Source organism: Ambystoma mexicanum, chromosome 8, assembly GCF_040938575.1.
Source record: "Ambystoma mexicanum isolate Mex_15411 chromosome 8, UKY_AmexF1_1, whole genome shotgun sequence".
Lineage (NCBI taxonomy): Eukaryota > Metazoa > Chordata > Amphibia > Caudata > Ambystomatidae > Ambystoma > Ambystoma mexicanum.
The window spans coordinates 47,738,713-47,763,460 of NC_090929.1; the positions used below are offsets into that span (position 1 = coordinate 47,738,713).

General features: G+C 46.0%; 1 protein-coding gene across 2 annotated transcripts in view; it reads left to right on the forward strand.

The window, feature by feature from the left end:
- The window catches only part of HMCN2 (hemicentin 2), a 936,787-nt gene that overhangs the window by 442,794 nt on the left and 469,245 nt on the right, over nt 1–24,748 (forward strand). For both annotated transcript variants that reach the window (XM_069609262.1, XM_069609261.1), the window contains 5 exons: nt 7,797–8,078; nt 8,446–8,557; nt 9,283–9,452; nt 21,811–21,965; nt 22,213–22,309. In XM_069609262.1, the coding sequence (XP_069465363.1) occupies nt 7,797–8,078; nt 8,446–8,557; nt 9,283–9,452; nt 21,811–21,965; nt 22,213–22,309 (816 nt within the window). The remainder of the gene's footprint in view (nt 1–7,796; nt 8,079–8,445; nt 8,558–9,282; nt 9,453–21,810; nt 21,966–22,212; nt 22,310–24,748) is intronic.

The following is a 24,748-nucleotide window of genomic DNA, read 5'->3' on the forward strand; positions in this document are numbered from 1 at the left end:
ACCCGTCCGCACTTCACGATAAGATCTCTGATTCGCGGATAGTTCAGAACTGCATTTTCTACTGATCTAGGAACTTTCAACTTCAAAATTTCCCTTGAACAGCTCCAACACCTATTCCTACTCATTATCCATTAACAATCTAGTACACAGTACATACTTTTAGCAAAGCTGCTATTTATCTTAAAATGGCATCAGCTAATGCCATCCCTCCTCCTCAAGAGCCACCACCACTGCTGTAATCAAAGAGCATGAGAAACAGTGCCCCCTAACTTAGAAATAACACACGTGCAACATTTTCCCTTCTCCACCTACCCCTCTATATTAGTGTTTGGTTGCTCTTCCCTCATTTCCCTCCCCACCTTTCGTTCTCAGCTCTCCTGCCAAAAAAAAATACATCCAAAAACAACAAAAGACATATTCCTTTAGGAACCACCTTTCACAGTTAAAAAATAGAACTAAAAAAAACATGTATAGACTCCATCTACTTTACATTTCTCAGTAAGGTACATAGATTCAATAAGATTTTCCAACATTTCGATTTGCATTTTGTTTTATGCTAATGGGAATATTGTGGCATTCATCCTCCGTTCCGGGGACTGGAACGGTGGATACTGGCCCAGCAGTCCAAGTTATCAGCCCAAGAGAAGCGAGGGTGGATAATGAGGTCTCTGGACCATTATCCCCCCATTCCAGCCCCTGAAATGGGGGATCAAGACCATTAGCAACCTAGGTTCCCAAAGCGGGAAACAGGGGTGCTAAAAAAGAGGATTTTTCTTCCTACACCTGGACACCTGTGGCCTGTGGCGTCCCGGTGTAGAAAGGAAAATCCTTTTCCAAGATGGCCATCATGGAAAGTGAAGGCGAGGGTTCTATACAGGGCCCCTCTTCGCTTTCCATGGCAGCCTGCAGAAGGCAAAAAGAGAACCCTATGACCATATTACCACAAGCACATTTTTCTTCCCTTTCTAATCTATCCTAATTTGAATAACTTTACTACAAAGCCAGTCCCAGGTGGACATGGCCACTTTAATCCTATGTTTTGTCCCTTCTGGTCATGGCCAGTAGCCAGATTGTCCGGATCATGACCTTATTCCATGACCCGTACAATCTGGCCACTGCCCATGGCCAAAGGCTACCCCTCAGTCACTAAAGCTATACCGCTATTTTTTTAAACTACATTATGACACTTGTCAAATAAGAAAACACTGCCACATTTGCAAAACTATGCTTTAGATCCTTGCCAATGCGCCTTACGCAAGTTTGCTGGAAATCCACCCATGTTTTATTTTTTCAAAACTGTCAAATGAATACACATACAATCGTCATATAAGCTCTGCACAAAATCCCACCAAACTTTGTAAACTCATTCGAAATCACATCAGAAATATCCCACCCATCGTCATCACCCCTTAACTCCCCAGACATTATTTCATAAGTTTCACAAGTGCAATGCTCAGAAAATATTATTGTCCCGAGGGTTCGGCCATGTATTTTTATACATACGTTGATGTATCGCAAACATTTCTAATTCACCTTACCTCACTTTTCCTCTTTTAAAAACATACGAAATCTGGCAGCAGGGCATGTCCATCTGCTGCTATTCTTATCCATTGCTGCATCTGCCTAAGGTAAACTGCCCTGACGTCACTAAATCATATGCCCCACCCCTGACCCTCACATCACCAACCCTAGTGATATTCTACACCTTTCTCAGTGACGTTCCTCTTCAGCGTAGTCAAACGCGCCCATAATCACCTACGTGACGTGACGCAGAACCCGAAAATCAACACACATCGACTAACAACACAGCACGTCACAATTCGGAATATTGAACCGTACTTTAAAAGAAAACAATAACACTGTACAATTTGTAAAGTACTTTTATTTCACAATAAATGCTCCGAGAACATCCAACTATTGCCATATTCAATCAAATTGCAAATTTGTTTCTTCGCTCGTGATCCAAAATTTTTATCGTGAGGCACACTTTGTTCTTTTTGCGTACACAAGGTGCTCATTTTCAATAAAAGAACCGCTTGCGTCGCACAGTGAATTCCAGGGCTTCTGCATCAACTTGGGCCTAGACCACCATAAAGGATGTTATTTTACTCCTAATCGCTAGTACAGCCTACGAGCACATGGGCCCTGGGCGATCGTCCCAAAAAACAGTCACTGTGATCCAGGCGTTGACAACTATGTGCAGCTGCCGATTAAAAAACCTGTCAGTTGGCATCTGGAATCTATGACAATCGCAGAAAGGCAGAATGTATCTGTTTCGAAACCATAACAGAAAATGTGTCTCAATACCTGAACTTTATTACAATGTATCTATTGACTTTTTAATTCAGCATAGAGTTTAAACTAACGATTAGCACACACATCAAAAAATCTCAACAAAGAGAAAACAACGTGGAAACTGATACACAATTCGATATGGTCATACATGACATTTTAATTAAATATTAGCGTTGAACCTGGGTGAACCTAGTCATGGTCTACATGCACCTTGATGCTGCCCTCCCCATAACCACGTAAAAAAAGACAACTACACACAAAGATAGTACTTGCGTTACATTGCAATAAGCAACGCAGAACAACAAATAGAATATAACCCAAAATTAATCTTCAGATAATAATAAGTTAATCCTTGTTCCGGTATACTATCGTCAAAATCAAACTTACTTTATATTCACCATTTCCATTCTCTTTTCGTAAGTCAGACCGTAACACTCACTGCGTTCGCACCAAAGATTCTTCATGAACTGAATTTACATGTTCCTTACACACTTTTGGAATGCATAACCTTATCAAATCTTCATTATCACAAACCTCCTCTCATTGCATTCCTTACGGAATGGCCCCTTTCTCTCAAGGTCAAAAAACAATTGAACCTTATACTGTGTGTCCCATGCATGGGCTTCCTTAGCTCGCAACCAAAAATTCAAAGCTGGTGACCTTCACTCAGAATCAAAATACATTCTCACTTTGCAACAACGTTCCTCACTGACGCCATGAGAACTGTTATTCTCATACACGTGCAGGTCCGCTCTTTGCATCAGACAGTGTAGTTGGCTGCCTCAGATGCCACACTCTAGGGGGCGGCAGTCTGGCTCCATTATTATTCTAATTACATTTTAACACAGACACATTAGTCCTTCGTCTGTACTTTACGCACATTATATTGTGGAACACCTCCAAATATACTGTATGACTTTTGTGAAAAAAAAACACCCGTTTTTTGCTTCTTGCTGCCATATCCCATTCCATCCTCATCAACCCTCACCTCCCCAGACAGTATTTGATAAGTTTAACAAGTGCAATGTTGTGTTTTTTTATATGTGTTTGTGGCGATGTCCGCGGACACCAAAACACGGATCCAAGATGGTGGGCGCATCGGAACAATCTGACACACTTCACGCTCTTCACCATCCAATCAGCGAACGCATCACATGTCCGCGGACATGACGCGACCGATTAGCCAATCGATATCTTGCCCGCGGAGCGAACAGGGAAGTGTGTCCGGGGAGCGGACATAGATATCACTAATTGTTTTAGACTTACTTTTTGATCATTTAAAAAAGAACTACTGGACGGATTTTCACCAAATTTACAAAAGCATGTTCTCGGGACCAAGCCACTGCTCCTGCCGCAAATTTGGTGAAAATCCGTCCAGCGGTTTGGGCTGTAGGCATGCGCAATGTTTTTCCCCCATTCAGTCTATGGGAAAAAAAGAAATGTTGGGACCCCCCCTATAACTTCCCCCCCTGGACCAAACCTCACCAAACTTTGCAAAAACATTCAGAGTGGGCCATATACTGTTTTTGCAAAGATTGGTGTGGATTCGTCCAGGGGGAGCGAAGTTATAAGCCACCCAAAAAGTGCTCTTCCTATGGGTTTAGCAACTTAACCATAACTACCGTGGCCGTGTAATAGGTAAGATGCCATATATGGTAGTGGCTTCCACATGCATCAGACAGTGAGGGCTAGAGTTACCAGAACCAGATATAACCTATTAGTAAATGGTGTCTGGATTCAATTATGAATCCCCGCCACAACGGAGAGCTTGGGAAGAAACCAGAGAACGTTGATTGTGGCTTACACCAGTAACTGGGTGGCCACCAAATGTTTGAAAGTATGTAAACCTGTGATCGGGAGCTGTGTTATTCAGTGGGTGCCCGACAAATAAACCAACTAAATATGAGTTACAAATTCACCCCCAATTCTCTGTCCCCACCCAAGGGTCTGCATCCGTTCCTTGTCCTGCTTGGGGACTATTTCTGGAGCACAGACAAAGAAGCAGAAGTTAAATGATACAGAAGCCTTATTAGTAGGGAACACAGAAAGAAAACTCCTCCCCGGTATTTGGAGAAAGTGGGCTTCTATGGACCGGAGGGAACCAAGTACCTGGGTCACTTCCATTAACCCTTAGAACCTTGGAGAGTCAGAAGCCCTCCAGAAACCCCAGCCCTCAAGAAGATTTGCTCACCCATCCCTGTGCAGACCCAACTCGCAGAGGTGAGAGGACCAACTACCGAGTGAGCCGGTAACCAACGGAACCCAAGGCCTGTAAATGCTACCAATTGAGAAACTAATCTAAAAGCTCATAATAAACACTGAGTGAATGTCAGTACTCCGAGGAGTATGTCACATATCCTGGGGGCATCTCTGAAGATTGATTGCACCTCCCGCGGCCCAAGCTGCACCTCCGATGCATTGTATATCCGCTTCCCAGGTACAGCTGTTCCCCTCCCGGCCTATTAGCGGCTCCAATGGCATCCTCCTTGCTTGAAGGTCTTCATCAGAATCACCAGAGCCACTGCTGGACACCGAACAAAGCAACCACCATCACTGACCTTCCACCTTCTCTGCTTGACCTCCTCCTTGCTTGACGGTCTTCTTCAGAATCAACAGAACCATCGCTGGACCACTAAACAGAGCAACCAGCATCACCGACTTTCCACCTTTTCTGTTTGACCTCCTGCTTGCTTGAAGGTCTTTTCTGGAATCACCAGAACCACTGCCGGACCACCAAACAGAGCAATCACCATCACTGAACTTCCACCTTCTATGCTTGATCTCCTCTTTGCTTGAAGGTCTTATTCAGAATTAGCAGAACCACTGTTGGACCACCAAATAGAGCAACCACCATCACTGACCTTCCACCTTCTCTGCTTGATCTCCTCTTTGCTTGAAGGTCTTATTCAGAATCAGCAGAACCACTGTTGGACCACCAAACAGAGCAACCACCATCACTGACCTCCCACCTTCTCTGCTTGATCTCCTCTTTGCTTGAAGGTCTTATTCAGAATCAGCAGAACCACTGCTGGACCACCAAACAGAGCAACCTCCATCACTGACCTTCCACCTTCTCTGCTTGATCTCCTCTTTGCTTGAAGGTCTTATGCAGAATCAGCAGAACCACTGCTGGACCACCAAACAGAGCAACCTCCATCACTGACCTTCCACCTTCTCTGCTTGATCTCCTCTTTGCTTGAAGGTCTTATTCAGAATCAGCAGAACCACTGCTGGACCACCAAACAGAGCAACCTCCATCACTGACCTTCCACCTTCTCTGCTTGATCTCCTCTTTGCTTGAAGGTCTTATTCAGAATCAGCAGAACCACTGCTGGACCACCAAACAGAGCAACCTCCATCACTGACCTTCCACCTTCTCTGCTTGATCTCCTCTTTGCTTGAAGGTCTTATTCAGAATCAGCAGAACTACTGTTGGACCACCAAACAGAGCAACCTCCATCACTGACCTTCCACCTTCTCTGCTTGATCTCCTCTTTGCTTGAAGGTCTTATTCAGAATTAGCAGAACCACTGTTGGACCACCAAACAGAGCAACCACCATCACTGACCTTCCACCTTCTCTGCTTGATCTCCTCTTTGCTTGAAGGTCTTATTCAGAATCAGCAGAACCACCGCTTGACCACCAAACAGAGCAACCTCCATCACTGACCTTCTTTGTAACCCAAGCATCCAGCTGCAGCAGCCAAAGGTTGCCAAAGATATCCACGTGCTAGGCTCCCACAAGTTGTCGCGCCTGCAGAAGGATATGTAGGTGGCCGTAAAGCAATGCCTTATATGTAAGATGCTTAAAATGGTGGTACAGCATCAAGAACAACATCATGTTCAGCCAATCAGAATCCTGCCTGTCTCTCTCACCACTCTCTGTGGGGGACTAAGTGAATACAGGTGCTATGGTACACCCGGACCTCCTATGATAAAAGGGTTTACCCAAGACCACTGCTGACCCAACCTGATAGGGTATAGACTCAATAAATCTACCCTCTGAAGCTTCACACCTTATGAGACAGAATTACTTACATGCGACATGCGCAAATACCTTGCCTACCTTTAACAAGTTATGAAGTATATTTTGTATATACCTCGGTCTAAAAATGACTTCATTTTAAGTAATTGTGTGTTACTCTGTGCTCCTATCTACCGGTTCCTCTCTTGGAAGTTAGCCTTGATCGCTCAACCACAGCTACTATTAGTTGAGCTAAGGAAACTTTATGGCTGGGGTTTAGGAAGTCAGGCCAGACCCGAACCATAAGGCATGGGGGCTTCTCCTAAGAGACGGTGAACCCCGAGGAACCACAAACATGACTGATGAAATTCTGAGACTTGTAACTGGAGAGATCTGACAAGGCAGTGAAGTTACGGGAGGCCTTCCTGGAGTTGGGCGGCTGTTCTATGATAGTCTCGATTGGGCCCCAACCATGAGGCTGAGGGAATTGCAGAGGTTTGAGTGCTCCATGTGTCGGACCATTAAAAGGAGAAAAAGCCAAAATCTGGGTGAGGAATACAGAACAGAAACAATGAGAGATAGAGGCAAGACATGGCCCAGGGACCTGGTGCAGGGAAAACAGCTAAGGCTTGGAGAATAGAACAGAAATTGCTGCCAGTTCACTGCAGACTCCTGTCACTAGTGTATGCCAACCCACTGCAGACTCATGTCACTAGTTGATGCCAACCCATTGCACACTCGTGTCACTAATTGTTACCAACCCAGTGCAAACTCATGGCAGTATTTGCTGCTTCGCCCAATGCAGACATATGGCACTAATTGATGCCAATCTAATGCAGATTCAGGGCACTAATTGATGCCAACCCACTGCAGACCCCTGGCACGATGTGCTGCCCGCGAAGGAGCAGAGTATTTTAGGAAAGAGCTTGAAATGAGACAGGATTCAAGCAATGTTGGCACAGGCAGAAATTGGTAGCATGTTACTAAGGCGAATAACAATGACGTGTGCAGGACTGCCGCGAGGAAAGCACATAAAGGTGGGTGCTGCCAGGCTGAGGCAGACTGAGGAGTGGAAGGTTTACAAATAAGAAGTGTTTTCAGAAAATGTAAGAACTACGGGATGTGCGCAGCATCAAAAGTCATGAAATCAGGAATTCTTGCGGCGGGAAATCACAGCAAGAAACGGGGCGTGCAACCAAGCAGGCCCGCTGCAAAGGGGCTTTAAAAATGCAGGACTGAGGGATGTTATCTTTATGCCCACCCTCATTTTAGGGCAACCAGGGCAGTTGAGGTCCCTCCCCGTCCTTGCACGAGCGCTCAACCGTACACAGAGGGCCAGCTGGGACCATGTTGCAGAGAGACTTTCCTAATACCCCGATGGGCAGATATCATGATTCGAGAGAGGAAGTGACCCGCAGCAAAGATTACTGATACAAATCATGAATCCCAAATCTGTGTTTATTATGGGATTGGGGAAAATCCTGACCTGGTCACTTGATGGGGCAATGAATCCTTTCTGTGTCTGTTTTCTATTTCAGTGTCTCCGGATATCGAAGGTCAGACTGAACAGCCTATGCTGGTTCCAGCCGTAGTCGATCAGCCCTTGGAGCTGGAGTGCTTGGCCAGTGGCTACCCTCCACCAGTCCTGTCCTGGCTGAAGGACGGCCTGAAACTCTCCTCTGAGGAGAGGGTGAAAGTCCTGGATGGAGGACAAAAGCTGAAGATTGAGGTTGTGTCTGAAGCGTCCCAAGGCAACTACACGTGTGTGGCCATCAGTGCGGCAGGGGAGGCTGTGATCCACTACACAGTGGTTGTTCATGGTACGTGAGGTCTGGGTGGTAGGTTACAAGGAACGACTGAGCACTGATGGACGGGCATTGAGTTTATGGATTATACGTAGAAGGTTGATGGGTGCTGAACATATTGTTCAATGGGCATGTGTTGACTGGCGGTGTGTCTGCATTGATGGATTGAAGCGAATGCGTTGATTGATGGAGAACATGGCGAATTGTGGTCCATGCTCTTGTTTACGATGAGCGTATTGATAAGTGGTTAATGTGCTTATGTCGGGTAGATGGAGGCCTACTTTGGTGGACTTGGTTAATGTCTTGCCACATCCTGCGTACATTTGACCGCTCTTGGACTGATCTTTTGCTCAAGAGCCTGTTTTTCTTCTCTATATCCCAGTGCCCCCTCGTGTGAGTATCGGCAGCAGCTCAGCAGGTATCGTGACCGTGACCGTGAATGAACCCTTGGAGCTAGCGTGTCATGTGACCGGCTTCCCTACGCCTCGAGTCTGGTGAGTTGAGAGCTGCACCGTGCCTGGGCACCTACAGTGGTGTGCTCTTTAAAGTTGGTCCTGGCTCCTCCCCTGAGGGAGAGGGATTGGATAGCCTATAAGAAGAGGCTATGGGGAGGGGGACCTTAGGTGGAGGAATTGGCGGTGAGAACACTGAGAAGAAGAAACATACTTTAATGTTTGCAAAATGGCCGCTGTGAGTAAGGGAATGGCCTTGAAGCCTATACCCAGACGGCTGCTCTTACTGATAGCCCTTCCGGGTCGGTAGGGGTCATGCTACCCGTAACATGGATGCTAGTTTCTTGTTAGTGAGAGATCGCGCTGCAGATCCCAACACCGGGGTTGCTCTCTCCACCGCTCTATGAAGGTGGGTTATAGTACTGCATACCCTCCCTCAGAGGCTGATCTGGGTACTGCCCTCTGCAGATGGCTGATAGTAATAACACATGTGCTAGCTCAGTGGGCTAACTGCTGACCTCCTCTAGGTTTGTGCATGGTAGTCAGGCTTCCTCACTGCCGCCCTCTTCTTTGTCATCGTCACTGTTGTTTCTAACATAGGGGCTTGGCTCACGGGTGCGCCCTTTAGGTGGCTCTCAATACTACTGACCCTAACACACAAGAATGACCTCACAGATGACCTTATAGGTGGATTTTAAAGGGGCATTCTATACACAAAGGTCCTGGAGCCTCATAACTATTAACACTAGATTGGTTTCCCTCTGCAGGTGGTTAAAGAATGGCCTGCCCTACCAAGACCACGCCATGGTGGACGTCTCAGGAGACAGCGCCATACTCCTGATCCCGCTGGTCCAGCTCAGTCATGCAGGACGCTATACGTGCAGGGCTGAGAGCAGTGCTGGGGAAGCAGACACACAGGTGGATGTTTCCGTGCAAGGTGAGCCCTGCGACCGGGGAGGTCAGACACAGACAAGATACTGAGGTGGGCAGTGCTTCGAGAGTCACTCCTAGTAATGGCTGCTTTCTTGGAATGCTGGGTAAATCTCCCTAGGTGGTTGGGGTACATATGTTGGCATGTGTGCTGGTTCCTGTGCACTGCGGTTCATATGCTGACATGTGTGATGGCTCCTGTGCACTGCGGTTCATATGTTGACATGTGTGATGGCCCCTGGGCACTGTGGTTCACATGTTGACATGTGTGATGTCTCCTGGGCACTGCAGTTCATATCCTGACATGTTTGATGGCTCCTGGGCACTGGGGTTCATATACTGACATGTGTGATGGCTCCAGTGCACTGGGGTTCATATGTTTATATGTGTGATGGCTCCTGTGCACTGTGGTTCATATGTTGACATGAGTGATGGCTCCTGTGCAACTGCGGTTCATATGTTGACATGTGATGGCTCCAGGGCACTGGGGTTCATATGCTGACATGTGTGATGGCTCCTGGGCACTGGGGTCATTATGCTGACATGTGTGATGTCTCCTGGGCACTGGGGTTCATATGCTGACATGGGCACTGGTGTTCATATGCTGACATGTGTGATGGCTCCTGGGCACTGGGGTTCATATGTTCATATGTGTGATGGCTCTGATGCACTGGGGTTCATATGTTGACATGTGTGATGGCTCCTGGGCACTGCGGTTCATATGTTGACATGTGTGATGGCTCCTGGGCACTGCAGGTCATATGTTGACCTGTGTGATGACTCCTGTGCACTGCAGTTCATATGTTGACGCGTGTAATGGAGTCGCTTGGGCACTTGGGTTCGTATGTTCCCTTCTGCGTTGGCTCCTGCGCATGATGTCTCTGTCTCGGGTCAGGCAATGGCCGTCCATTCGCTCACAGGCGCCAGGTAGCCATAGAAACCGATCCCTCGCTGGCATCTCAAGGTGCTTAAAGAAAGAGGAGATTCAATCCTCTTCTCTTTGCAACATGAGCCAATGTAGTCGACAGACTTGCCATTATCTATTGGGCGACTCCGGGAAATAGTCTGTCATCAGCATTCAGGGGTGCAGTGGGAGCACATGTTGCGCTCGTTTCATTTGTGCTACTTTCAGAAATGCTCCGGCCACCTTCTTCACCAAGGCGACTTGAGCCTTTTCGGAAAGGGCTGAACAATAGTGCAAAGATGCACTGTCCAGCCTCCTTGCACGCATTAGTGTTGGGAGTGCGCTCTGACACTGATGTATGACAGGCTCCCAGCAACCACGTGATTGCTGGCAGCACATTTGACGGCGACAGGCTGCTAAAGGGCCTGTGTTGGTGAAATGCTTAAAAAAGCAATTTCCATCCCTGTTTAAGGTAGAGAAATGCAATTGTGACACGGTTTAAATCGTGGGTGCCACACTAATAGAAACATTCAAGACAGGGTCACAATGACCCTCTCATGCTTTGCTCCTACCAGTGCCTCATTGCTGTGCATTAAAAGCGCAGCCCGTTTGTGAATTCAGCATTGCGCTTTTAAATGTGCCGAAATGCCTCCTCATTTATGCAAATGCACAAAGGGGTGAAAAGGGGCATCTGATTGAAATCATGTAAGACTTTGCACTTTGTGAATTAGGTGATGAGCTGCACTACTCATCTCATCTCTTGCGCTGAAATAGCACACATTACAAAAACATCTAAAATGCGCTTTAACATTTAGAAGCCAAAAGCTTTTTGTACTGTCTTAGGGAGACTTTTGCACGACCCGCTGGTGTGGGCTGTGCAACCACCGAACCTAAAGGCAGAACAGCGTTTCTCATCAAAAGGACGGACCAGCCCCCTCTGTAGAAGCAGCTGTGGCAGAGCAGTCAGGCTTGAGTCAAGGCAGGGAGGAGGCTGGTAGTTAAGTACAGTTCATCTCCACAGCTATGTTATGTTATGTTATGTTATGTTAAAGGTTCTCATACCGCGCACTGTCCCTTGGCACTCTGGCGGATCTGTAAAGTGTTGGGAAGGAGAGAGGGTCTTCCCACATCCCTAGTCGATTCTGAATGAGAAATAAACAATAAACCTCACATCGAGGGAGCAGAGGGAAGAGGGGTGTGCATGCAGGGAGTGCACGATTGTGTGGTGCATGCATTAGGAGCATTATCAGCTACATAGTATAGTTATTGGCAGCCATTTTGGAACGTAGGCCCAAGCGCAGCGAAAGCACCAAACGTGTTAGTATTAGGCCTGCCTTATTAGCACAGACATAACCCACACCATAAGTGAGCTTCAGAGACTTACAAACCTTTCATTGTCTCAAAGGCTGCATACCCTAGCGCCCCAGGGAGAATGTAAATGGCATAGCTCTCTTTCCTGCTCCTCTTGCGCTTCTTCACGTAACAATGTATACAATGTAACAATTATATACAAAACATCGCATCTCAATATAAACCACTTCAACAATCCCTATAATATTTCCGAAAAAAAAATACATAGAACTAATCAATGAATCACTTAACACTTAAAATGATTCCTACGTCAGCTAATTCGCCGCTTTGATTCTTGTACGTACCTGCATGAATATAGATAACAGCTATAGTATGATCCCAGTACCAGCTCTTTCCCCTGGGCTAGGCAAAGTTATTACTATCTTATCGATATCTCAGTTCGACATTCCTAACTTATATTCAACCTTTAGCCATATATTGTAGAGGGCAATTAATAAGCTCATATTCCCTGAGTTTGTACAATAACACCAAAAGGACAGATCTTTCAAAGTTTCCAAGTTATGTGCATATTTGCCGAGTAACAACTGAGTACTATCGGCCATTTCTTGGCAAACAGTTAGTAAATGTCTAGCTGTCTCCAGTTTATCCATTTGCTTACAGAGACGGCAAAATCGATCTTTAGTAGTAATCTTTGCTCTGCTCCCCAAGTTCATCATAGTTGATAACTGTTCCATTCTAAAGAGAATGATAAATCGTCTAAGTCTTTTAGCTGGGTAGAGGTTCAAATAAGTCTGTGGCTGCATAAAGTTATAGTTTCTAAACTGAACAAACTGATAACTCTTCAATGTACTCAAATGAGCAAAGTTCTCTAGCCAGTCCCACAAAGCAACCCTCTTTCCAAGTGCATTCAGAACAGGCTTCAAAAAGCTGACTCCTCTGTGGTTCCAGTATCCGTCGCCAGAATTTACCTTCAATGACTTGTAGCCAAGCCAGATCAAAAGTTAGCAAAGCCTCCAGTCCAGAGGTAATCATGGGAATGAACACTTGAACATATAATTGTCGTGTTGCCCACAGCATATAGCCACCCTGCTTACGAGTAAAGTTGGCCATCAAGGCCGTGGCTTGGGCAGCTCTGATAGTACGTGTTTGTCTACAGATATTATAATCCCCATCCGGTTAAAATTCTACCGCTAAGTAGCGATAAGAAGGGGCATAAAGAATGTTTGTATTGCCCACCACAAGGTTGACCCGGGTAACTCTTTTATAGGTATATCTCAGCACTTTGGTTTTCTCTAAATTAATAGTTAAACCATTGTTACTGACATATTCCCATAATACCATTGCAGACCTACGCAGTCCACATATGGTGTTATCTAGTATAACTAGATTATCTGCGTAGGCTAACACTACACAAGGGGATTCTCCAACTTTGGGGGGACAATTTTTCGGGGCTGATAATGCCATTGGTATGTCGTGGACACATAGATCATAAACCAATGGTGCCGTGACACACCCTTGCTTCACCCCCCTATTCTGCAGCACCCGATTAGTCAAAAGTCCTTCCTGATCTAGTTTAAGTCTGACTGAGGTGTTTAGATGTAAAAGTCTAAGATAATAAAGTAGGCCCTCTGGTCAGCCCATATCTTCAAGTTTCACCCATAGCCGGTCTCTAGGGATGGAATCAAACGCCGCCTTAAAATCAATACACAATGCATAGAGCAGTGGCTGCCCCTTAATACTCGCTCTGGTGCGTAGAATATCCTTAACCATCAGATAATGGGTAGTGGAGTAGTCCCGACGGAAACCACTCTGAAATTTACAGAGAACGTTAGCTTCATCTACCCACTTCTCTATTTCTCTAAGCAGTAAAGATGCAAACAATTTACCTGTAATGTCTAACATTGACAATAGTAACAAACAAATGTTACCCTTATGTTAAACTCATGCGCCCAAGTTGTTTTTGCTCCATACAGATGGAGAAAGAAATAGGGTTCCACACAAGATTTATATTATGATTCACAATTTATATTTATGTAGAAATCTGTTGCCCTCTGGTGATGACACGTGTTTCAACGTAACCAACGTCTTTTTCAAATCAGGGCCAATATAACAATCCTCTTAATATTCTCAACAGCTCAAATCTTCCAGTCATGGGTTTAATCCCGTGTCTCTTTGTATCCTCCAAGTCGACGACTTGTCTCTTCCTAGTGGAGTAGAGGAATCACAGGACTCCACGGTTACCCCATTTACACATGCGACCTCAATTGTATGAACATAAAGATAAAAAAAAGGCACAGAGTTCTACGATATTAGTACCAAAAAATAGATTCCTCACCATTTTGCTGTAACATTGACAATAACCTGTAATTGTGAGGATCTAATCGATTTCCCTTTTTGAAAATAGGGATAAGAATCGCTGTTTGCCAAGAATAAGGTATTTTCCCTGAGAACAAGATCTTCTTAAACAGGATAGTAAACAAACTAGCCCAAAGTCAGGGTGGTTTTTGATAACGGCATTGGACCGTCCATTAGGACCGGGGGCTCTCGAAGCTTTCAGCTCTTTAATTTTACTTAGTATCGTCCCATGTGAAACATCGAAGGGAGGACCAGATGGAGTCAGTCTTACTGGCATGTGGTCATCAGCCTGACTTTTTGAATTACGTGCTTCCAGGAATTTTACCCATACCGCTCCAATTATAGGGTTAGCTAGTTGGCCTTTACTCTTCCCCTTTGCCTCACTTAAGAGCACCCAAATGCTATGAGAGTTTCTAGAGCCAATCGTCTGAACCACAGCATCCCTTATCTCCTTATTGAAGGGCCACGTGTTACCTTCTGTTCTTAACATTACCCCCATGGAGCTGACAGCATGTTTACCAGAGAAGGACACAATCCAGTCATTAATAGCATTAATGGACATACCACTGAAGTCAAAATAATTCAGGATGTCCTGATGGATTAGGGATTCAGTGGCTAACATTATGTTCTTATCTGACCAGCTTATTCGGGTTCCAGCATTATTGACCTTAATTTTTCCAATATTAGCTTGTGTGATAGAGTCCCTGGGGATGTTGAGTGTGCACCGGAGGATCGCGTGGTCACTCCAATTGTTTTTAATCACTTCCGTATCCATCACCTGTAGTAACAATATGGGACTCAAAAAAATATGGTCCAACGTGCTAGAGGTTACACCATTAGACCATGTGTGTTTACCTGCATAGTCGCTAAAAGTGCGACCATTAATTATTTCTAACTCCCAGCAGTCAAACAATCGGATCCATCCTTGTCCCTCAACACTCTTTTTCACATGAGTCATACTGTATTTCTCCTTTAACTTAGGATTCTGAGTGATGCCTCCCTCGATTCTCATATGACAATTGAAATTCCCCAAGACAATTACCGCTGAGTTCCCAGCTTTTAACATCCAAGCTGTCATTAGATTGTGTAGAGCATCCTAGATGTGATCCCTAGGTGCAGCACCCCGGGGGCTATAGAAACTTATGAGGAGGAATCTTTTGAGACTACTCTCTCTCCCCAGCTCCACTTCTACTGCAATGAGATAATCGTCTAAGTGACACTAGAGCCGGTTGGAGACCAATTAATTTGTTACCCTAATAGGTAGTCCCCCATAAGGGCAACCTCTTGAGCCCCTTTTTGCGAATATTTGATGAACAACACAACCATCTAATAACAAGGGGTCCATTGCCCAAGTCTCTTGTAGGCAAAAACAACTATGATTTTCCAATAGAGAAGTGGACCCCTCAGTTCTTAATAAATGCGTAAAGCAGCGACAACTCCAGGACAGGACCATAACATCTCAATGGTTCGCTAATACCTCCGGTAGGGACTCCAACAGCCATTTTAAGACTTGCTCTGCATCGTCGAGTTCGAGTTTCTTTCCTTCAGTATCATTACCGCTGACTATTTCACTTACTGGGATAGTAAGTTCTTCTTTTGCAGCATTAGGGTCCCGCTCATTCAGATCCACATCCATGTCAATGTCCACTGATCTTAAGTCCTCTTTGTATTTTCTAATAATCTTTTCTGTTGCTAAGAATTTACAATGTAGCGCAGAGACATTAGGATTAAGACCATTTAACGGCTCGACGAACAGGAAGTCTTCAGATGTAAAAACTCGATGTTGAGGAACAGAATTAAGCCTAATTAATAGTTCTGATCGTGTTAATCATTTATTTTTAGCACTTTGGTATAAGTTCTTTATCAGACACACCCTGTTTTCAGCCGGATCTTTCCGATCTTCTACCGGCTTTAAAGGTGTTATGGTCGATTTACCTTTCACAATCAAAGATTTCACAGATTGATCTGGAGACCCTATTGATCTTATGTCTTCTTCCTGGTCAACAATCGCTAATAATTCCTCTTCTTCGACCGCAACTTTTATCTTCTCTTGTTCCTTTAGAAGCCAACTGGTTAATTGGCCCTTCGCTGGCGGATTCTTGTTCCTGGTTTTAACAGCTCTTTTCCTAGCTTTTTTTTTTAACGCATATCGGAAAGAAGCAACTCTTCATCCAATGAGGGCAAAATGTTTGCTTTAATAAGCTTTTGTGCATTCTTTGCCAGTCGCCGCTGCTTCCGAGAGAAGAAAACTTGCGGTCTTTGTTCAGGATGTAACTCAGTCTCTTTGTCTAATTGTTTCTCATACTCTTCGGCAATCTGTATCGCTTCAGAGAGATTGGCTTCGGTCTCTTCACCTTCTTTTACATTTTGCTCTTGTGTCGCAGTCAGAATGTTAGTATTAGCCGATATGCGTCCAGACATTTGTAAAATAATCTTGAAAGCAAATTGCAGCGAAGCCACTGAGGACTGTAGTTCAGCAATCTCATTTGTCATAATAGTATAACAAACTAAGTACTCTGTTTCTTTATCTGGCGCGTCTTCCATAGAAGTCATCACGAGATTAGGGGAAGCGGATAGTCTACCAGAGCTCTCTGAAAGTTTAAGTAGACCAGGCGACACACAAATGGAGCTTTCAGTCTGATGCAGCTCTCTGTTTTCTGCTGTCAGTCGAGTTTGTGAAGACGTCTCCTTTTGGATACTTAGACACAGCTCCAACAGGGAGTTGTTATCGATATCATCATAATAATATGAGCTCATTAAAACGCTGCTACTAGGGTCAGGCACCGCAGCTTCCTCAATTATTGTTAAATTGATGTCCGCAGGTGGGCTAGGCGGAAAAAAACCTGTAATTGTACCTTGGCCCACTGCAATAGAGATCTTGTTTTTCTTTTTAGTCTTGAGCTTATTCTCCATAATTATCACCTCAGAGCTCTACTTACTGGGCTGATTACGGAGATAATATCTGGTCTTAAGAGCCCCTCTTCCCAGTGGCATTACAGTCACAGCAGCAACCGGAGTGGATGGAAAGTGCTAGGGTGTTACTTTCCACCAGTTCTTATTGTAAATGACTCCACTCCTGCTCTGCTCCAACCACTATGCCAAACTGTATAGTGGTTAAAATGTAGGATCCCAAAATGCCACCCCCTGTGCTTATCATCAATTAGTGGTACAGGGACGGTGGGTCAATGATTATTTTTGCTTTTGGGATCAAAGGCACTCAGCCCGCAGTCTCCCAAATTATTTTGCTTGATCCATCAATTGCAATCCACCAATAAAAGGCGTAGTACCACAATGTGGCTCAGGTAGGGCCAATAAGGTCAGCAAAAGACCATTCCAGTTCGCAAACTCATTTAAAAGCAATAAAATGGCTAGCCATAATAACTTAATGGCCGGTCGTAGCTGAGCTGCTAATGGGATGAGGGAGGGGAGGCAGCCAGCTAAACCCAAGCTTGCGTTTGTGCGCTGTATAGTGGTGGATATGCAGTCCCCCCTCCTAAAGGTTGTCCATTTTGTTGTACATTGGCTTGGCTTCTAAATACATGCACAATATGCCCTGTCATCCCACAATTCCAACATAATGGGGGTGGCCCTCTGGCAAACCCTCCATTATATCCCCTCTCTGTATTCTGACTTCCACCCTGGTCATTTTGAAATCCGCCTCCTCTTCCTCTGAAGCCTACACCTCTACCTCGTGGCCAAAACCCATACCCACTTTGATCTACTGGGTGTACATAATACACGAGTGATGCACCCATTATTTTTTGCATTCCTCCTCCTTCTCCACTGGTCAACGCTGCTCGTTCTATAGCAAACTTTGACAATTTCTTCTGAAGTTTTCCCAATCTTTCTGCTTTCATCTTTCTTTCTGTTCTTCTCTTGGAATAATCGGCAATGATGCACAATAGTCAACTGTATCTCCGCCCATGGCTACGCTTCCATTCCAACTTGTTTTTTCATTTGTCTCTGTACCTGTTCTGATAACCCCTGACACAAAATATGATAGAATAGTGCCACAGGTTTTTCCCATGTTTCACGCATTTCAAGCTGCCATTTCTCTTGAATATCCTGAATATAAGCAATAGGGTCTCAACTTCTTTCATTTTACGTGTCATATTTGCACCCATATCGGAGGTATCAGGATACTGTACCCTGAGAGCCCTCCAAACATCTACCCTGCAATTGTTAAATGGTTCTCCATCATGTGCTTTGCTTTGTGCTGTCACTCCCTCATATCCCGCTCCTCTCCAAATGTCATCAACTTTCACTCGAAGAATAGCTGCCAAGAGACAATTTATGTCTCCTATGGCCAGCGAGTTTCCCCCTGTAATTTTCACTAATTCATAGATCCATTTCTCAGCCCCCGAATTCAAACTCGGGAGCTTGCATTTTAAGTTATCCTATCCATCTGAGGCCATGGAATATACTGTGGTCTTGCTCCCCCCTTCTCTAACAAGGGGAACTGTGAGAACCCCATCCCATAATCGGATCCCATTATTCACATGCCTAATGCAGGGATAATCACCCTATTTGTCTTTGTGCTGGTAACGACCTTAACCTATTCACATAAGGTGGAGATTCTCCTCTCTCACTACAAGATCATGTTCGGGGAAGTTCAGGATATGGTACGGGATCTGGTGTTCTTTCCTAAGGGTGTCCCAGATCTGAACATTGTACCTCTTTATCCATCTGTTGACTTCCCAGATGAATGCAGGTACTCTCTCCCTCTATCTCACGACCTGACTTCTCTTTCCGCGTCTGACATTGCTAGACCCCAACTAGTGTGACTATCACCCTCCTCGTTCCTATCTAAATATAATCTACTCAAAGACAATGCTCTGCGTTCATCGCTAGACATGTTTTCCTCCTCATTCTGTGATTTTGGAATTGGGGATCGGTTGCCACTCCCTCAAGTCCCATACTCGCTGTCCTGCCTTATTTGCTGATATATCTTATCAATCCTTTCTGCAATACTTTCTGCATCATATCTTTCCTCTTCCTACTTTAGGTGTTTGTTGACTCTTTTCTCTCATTGGGAGAACTTCACTTATCATGTCCCATTGCGCCTGTATTTCATTGCTTGGTCTTACTCATTCTTTAAGATTGAGACTAGCATGAAGACCTCACTGCCTTCTATTCTCTTTTATTTCTTTGTCCACTTCCCTTCGCTGTCTCGCATCTCTTCTTGCCCTGTCTTCTTCTTGCCTTTGTCCTTCCCTTCTCCCTTCCTATCTACATTCCTTTTCTTCTCTGTAATCTTCTTTCCTTCACTTTTTGTGCTTCTTCTTTCTCCCTCTTTCTTTCTCTCCTATCCCTTTCTTCTATCTCTTTCTTTCTAGGGTCTTACTTCCATTGTTCCTCTGCCCGTTTTTCATCTTTTTCTTGTTCTTCTCTATACATCTGTTCCCGTCGATCAATACTTTTTCTTCCTTACTCATCCTCCCTCAAATGCTTTTCTCATTCCCTGTACTTCTTTTCTGGCTCGTCCTTGTCATCCCTTTACTTAACCTCCTCAATGATTTTTCCATCTAATTTGAGTAGTATCTGCCCTCCCATCCATTCATTCTGTAAGAGCGTTACCTCATCAGCCCTATCCTTTTTTCCCTTCCATCTCTTAATTTTTCTATTTCTGTCGATATATTCGATCTCTCACCTCTTTCTTCTTTATCTCGTACGAACTTACAGGCCTCTTCTTTCCTTTTGCTCTCTACTAGATTGTCATCACTACTATACGCGGGGGGTTCCTACGTTGGGTTACTATACCCTGCCGTTACTCTTAATTGCTTTAAAGGATAAGCTCCTATCTCCTCTGCATCTACGCTCTTAATCTCGGATGAAGTAAGAGGAGCTGAGGGCTCAATGCCTTTCACTTTATGGTGATTAAGTATCAACTTCTCCTGTACTGGGTCTTCTTTCTCTTCTTGGTACATTTTCAAAAGCTCTAAAACTCCCAGTCTTTTGTCTAATTTCTTTCCTGTGTACGCAGTGTGCACATATGTAGTCATGTGTTGTAATACCGCCTTTGACAATGATCCCCCTTCTGGCCATGGCATGAAACTTTTATCAGCTGTGCCTTTTTTCCATTCTGCACTGTACTGTTTGAGCTTGGGCGCATGTCTTGGTAATGTTTTACAAAGGTGCATGAGAGAAGTGTCCTCCATAATATTAAGTCGCAATTGACTGTCGATGCTTACCTGATCATTAATAAACCTCCACCTATTTCAAAGTTTACCGCTCAACACTTTTTTAAAATCTCAAAACAATAAATATGAGCAAGCACCATCATTCCCTGCTCATTCTCCTTTTGCTCTAACAACCTATCTGCCTTCTATTTGGTGCCAATCGTTTACTACACTATCACTCAAAACAACGTCACTTCCAACCTTCGCAGCTTATTACCTCTTGAGACTTCATACATTAAATAATACTTAAAACAACAACACAATACACATGAACAACTTTTGTGATCACCTTCCCTTTTCCCTATAATCATTTATAATAAGAGGTATTCTTTCCTTGCTTCCAATCATATCACCCTGTACAGGGTTTAAGACGTCACCTTGCACAGTCCTGACCGTGCGTATTCTCGCTCTTAATATCCAACTGGAATTTGAGACGTCTTCTTCTATCGCCCTTGAAATAGTATTACTTAGGCGTGCCTTTATCTACACAAAATTTCCCGTTACCCAAAAATATCACAATCCCGCCCCTTTATATTGCCATTTCCCTTAGTCTACTTACATCCGTTAATCCACTCGAGGCCTTCGGTATCGACTCCTCCTCCACTCCGACCACTTCGCCTTCCGTTCGCGGAGCGCCCGTGGAAACTGAGCAGGGATTTCTTCAAGGAGGGATCTGCCCACCGTCTCAGTTCTTCTTGCAAGTTTATTTCTGTTGGCCGCTCTCCACAGGAAACTCTGCGATCTTCCAGCTAATGGCAGAGAATGCCCGATTGTCCGAAACACTGGTGACAAACTACTTTAGATCTGAAACCATCAGCACTGCTACCACATGAGCTTAAGGTGCTTAGAACATGCATATGATAATGGATGGGATTGCACCAGAATAATCCTGAGTTCAAATAACCGGACAAACTCAAGAAGATGTCAAGTCACTCTTTTATTAACAATTATCTAAAGCAAGGAGGTTACAACGAACATCAACGGACGTCGCACAAGCTCTGCATGATCTCCATGAATGGTGGCGGGGGGGCTTGTTGATCCCCGCAAGCTCAATGCCCCTTCTCCTCCAACATTCAACACTAGTTTTAAACCTGACAGAACCCTGCAACCTGTCTCCCAATTACACCGCTACGATCCACCTTATCTGTTAAATTATTCCAATAATTTTCTTACTCAAATGAAAAGGTATTTTAACTAATTGTTCCTACTACGTAAATACATGAACCATCTATATGTAGGTTTTTCTAAGAACATATGTATTTAAAAAAAGTTTCATAAATGACTTAATTCCCAGTGAAAGTCTTTTCCCACGGGTGCTTGGGTTTTTGCTTTGTTCTGTTACCTATTGTTTTTAGGGTTTCTGATAAGATTAAGGAGCGCTCTTTGAGGGGTGTCCCGGAAGCTGATGCCTTCATTGATCTGAATCGCTTTTTCCAATCCCGCGTAATAGCGCCTCCCCCTGGCGCTCACTCTCACAGAGGGCCATGATGAGCTGCTGAAGCCTGGAGGGGTGGGAGGGTGCTGGGATCCCTTGGGAGGGAGTGATTGGACGTCAGCTGCAGGCTCTTCTTTGTACAGTGACCTGTCACTCTTGCATCCCTCCATCCTCTCCGCAGAGCCGCCATCAGTGACCATCGTGGGGGGAGACGTTGCATCTGCCTTGTTGGGTCAGCCGGTGACCATTGAGTGCACGGCCTCCGGAAGCCCAGCCCCGAGTCTGAGCTGGTGGAAGGATGGATCTCCCCTGCTGCGCGCAGGGGGTCGGCTTCATGTAAGTGGCCAATGTACAGGGGAATGGGCCCTGCGTTTATGCAATAGAATGGAAGACCTTTGGAGGCAGTCATCAGACTTCTTGCCTGAGTGTAGCGTGTCATTCTTGCATTAGTCACTTCCCATGTGAGACCATCGCAATGATGCTCTGTGTGTGCTTGCTTGTGTCCTGTGCAGCTATCGTGCCTGTCCCTGTCAATGTACATGTGTGGCACTGGCCTCACCCCTGGACTTCCTCTCTCTTGTAGATCGCAGCAGTGGGCGTGATGGATGAGGGTGTCTACTCCTGTGTGGCAACCAACCCCGCCGGAGAGAGCGCGTGGGATCTGACCATGAAGGTGCTCGGTAAGAACTGTGCCAATATGAGGCGGATGAGGAGAGGTGTCTGAACTGCTCCCTCCCTGTCCATAGATGAGGCTGGGAAGGCTGTGTGAGCTGCCCACACCCTGTCCATAGATACTGGTGTGATGGCTGTATGTGAGCTGCTCACTCCCTGTCCATAGATGAGGCTGGGAAGGTGGTGTGTGAGCTGTTCACTCTCTGTCCATAGATGAGGCTGGGAAGCGGTGTGTGAGCTCTTCACTCTCTGTCCAAAGATGAGGCTGGGAAGGCTGTGTGTGCTGCCCACTCCCTGTCCATAGATACCGGTGTGAAGGCAGTGTGTGCGCTGCTCACTCCCTGTCCATAGATGAGGCTGGGAAGCGGTGTGTGAGCTGTTCACTCTCTGTCCAGAGATGAGGCTGGGAAGGCGGTGTGTGAGCTACTTACACCCTGTCCATAGATGAGGCTGGGAAGGTGGTGTGTGAGCTGTTCACTCTCTGTCCATAAATGAGGCTGGGAAGGCGGTGTGTGAGCTGTTCACTCTCTGTCCATAAATGAGGCTGGGAAGGCGGTGTGTGAGCTACTTACACCCTGTCCATAGATGAGGCTGGGAAGGTGGTGTGTGAGCTGTTCACTCTCTGTCCATAAATGAGGCTGGGAAGGCGGTGTGTGAGCTACTTACACCCTGTCCATAGATGAGGCTGGGAAGGTGGTGTGTGAGCTGTTCACTCTCTGTCCATAAATGAGGCTGGGAAGGCGGTGTGTGAGCTGCTTACAACCTGTCCATAGATGAGGCTGGGAAGGCGGTGTGTGAGCTGTTCACTCTCTGTCCATAGATAAGGCTGGGAAGGCGGTGTGTGAGCTGCTCCTCCCAGTCCATAGATGAGGCTGGGAAGGTGGTGTGAGCTGCTTACACCCTGTCCTTAGTTGAGGCTGGGAAGGCGGTGTGTGGGCTGTTCACTCTCTGTCCATAGATGAGGCTGGGAAGGCGGTGTGTGAGCTGCTCCTCCCAGTCCATAGATGAGGCTGGGAAGGTGGTGTGAGCTGCTTACACCCTGTCCTTAGTTGAGGCTGGGAAGGCGGTGTGTGGGCTGCTTACACCCTGTCCATAGATGAGGCTGGGAAGGCGGTGTGTGTTGCCCACTCCCTGTCCATAGATACTGGTGAGAAGGCTGTGTGTGAGCTGCTCCCTCCCTGTCCGTAGATGAGGCTGGGAAGGCGGTGTGCACTGCTCACTCCCTGTCCATAGATATGATATGATATGATATGATATGACATTTGTAACGCGCCTATACACAGGTGTTTCAAGGCGCGACGAGGCAGGGAGGGGAGGAAACAAGGGGAGACAGACAACAATCCTACTAGGCCAGGTGTCATTCAGATCGCGCAAGTGCAGGGGTGGGGGAGGGGGAAAAGTGCAAGGGGAAGGGGAGGGGGGGAAGTGTAGTACAAGGTAAGTGGCGTAAAGTAATAAATAAATAGGGCCAGCTGGTGGCAAGTGCAAGGTAAGTGCAGAACAAGTGCTGGAAAAGGGGGGGGGCTGTAGGGATACAGAGACAGTCCCACAATGCAGAGGGGTTCCAGGGCATCAGTGCAAGTGGAGAGTGGCTGGGCCCAGGACCGAGGCCGTTAAGAGTGGTCCAGTTGCAGAATCAGTGCAGTTTCAGTGAAGAATATTAGCTGTTCAGCAGGGGAGAGGGAGAGAGAAAGCAGAGGCAAAGAGGAAGGTTTTGAGGTGCTTCCGGAACCGGAGATGGTTCTCCTCAAGTTTCAGGGAGGCAGGAAGGCTGTTCCAGAGGGAGGCCCCTGCCGCGGAGAGAGATCTACCCCCAACTCGTTGCTTCGAGAAGCGGCTGACCCTGAGGGAGATGGAGGCGGATGAGCGAAGGGCTCGGGAAGGAAGATATTTGGGAAGAGAGAGTTGAAGGTATTTAGGACCAACGCCCCAGAAGGCCTTGTGGACAATGCAGAGGGTTTTGAACTTTATCCTCGCAGCCACTGGGAGCCAGTGTAGAGATTTCAGTCCTGGAGAGATACGGTCCCTGGGCTTGAGGCCAAGGACAAGTCTCGCAGTTCTGTTCTGTATGAGTTGCAGAGGGCGGAGAGTGGAGGCAGGCAGATTAAGGTAGAGGCTGTTACAGTAATCCAGCTTCGAGAGAACCAGGGCTCGGGAGGCAGTGAGCTTCTGGGGGAAAGAGAGGAAGGAAAGAATACCTCTGAGGAGGTGCAGCTGGTAGTGTGACTTCTTAGCGACGTCAGAAATATGAGGAGAGAAGGAGAGTGTGGAGTCGAAGATGACCCCAAGGTTTTTTGCATTGCAGGTAGGAGCAGGGAGGGGGCCAAGGGAGGCAGGCCAGAGAGCTGCAGGGAAGGAGGGAGTGGGTGTACCGATGAGTAGAATCTCAGTCTTACTGGCATTAAGGCAGAGGTCTTTGGCGGCACACCATTCCTGGATAGCAGACA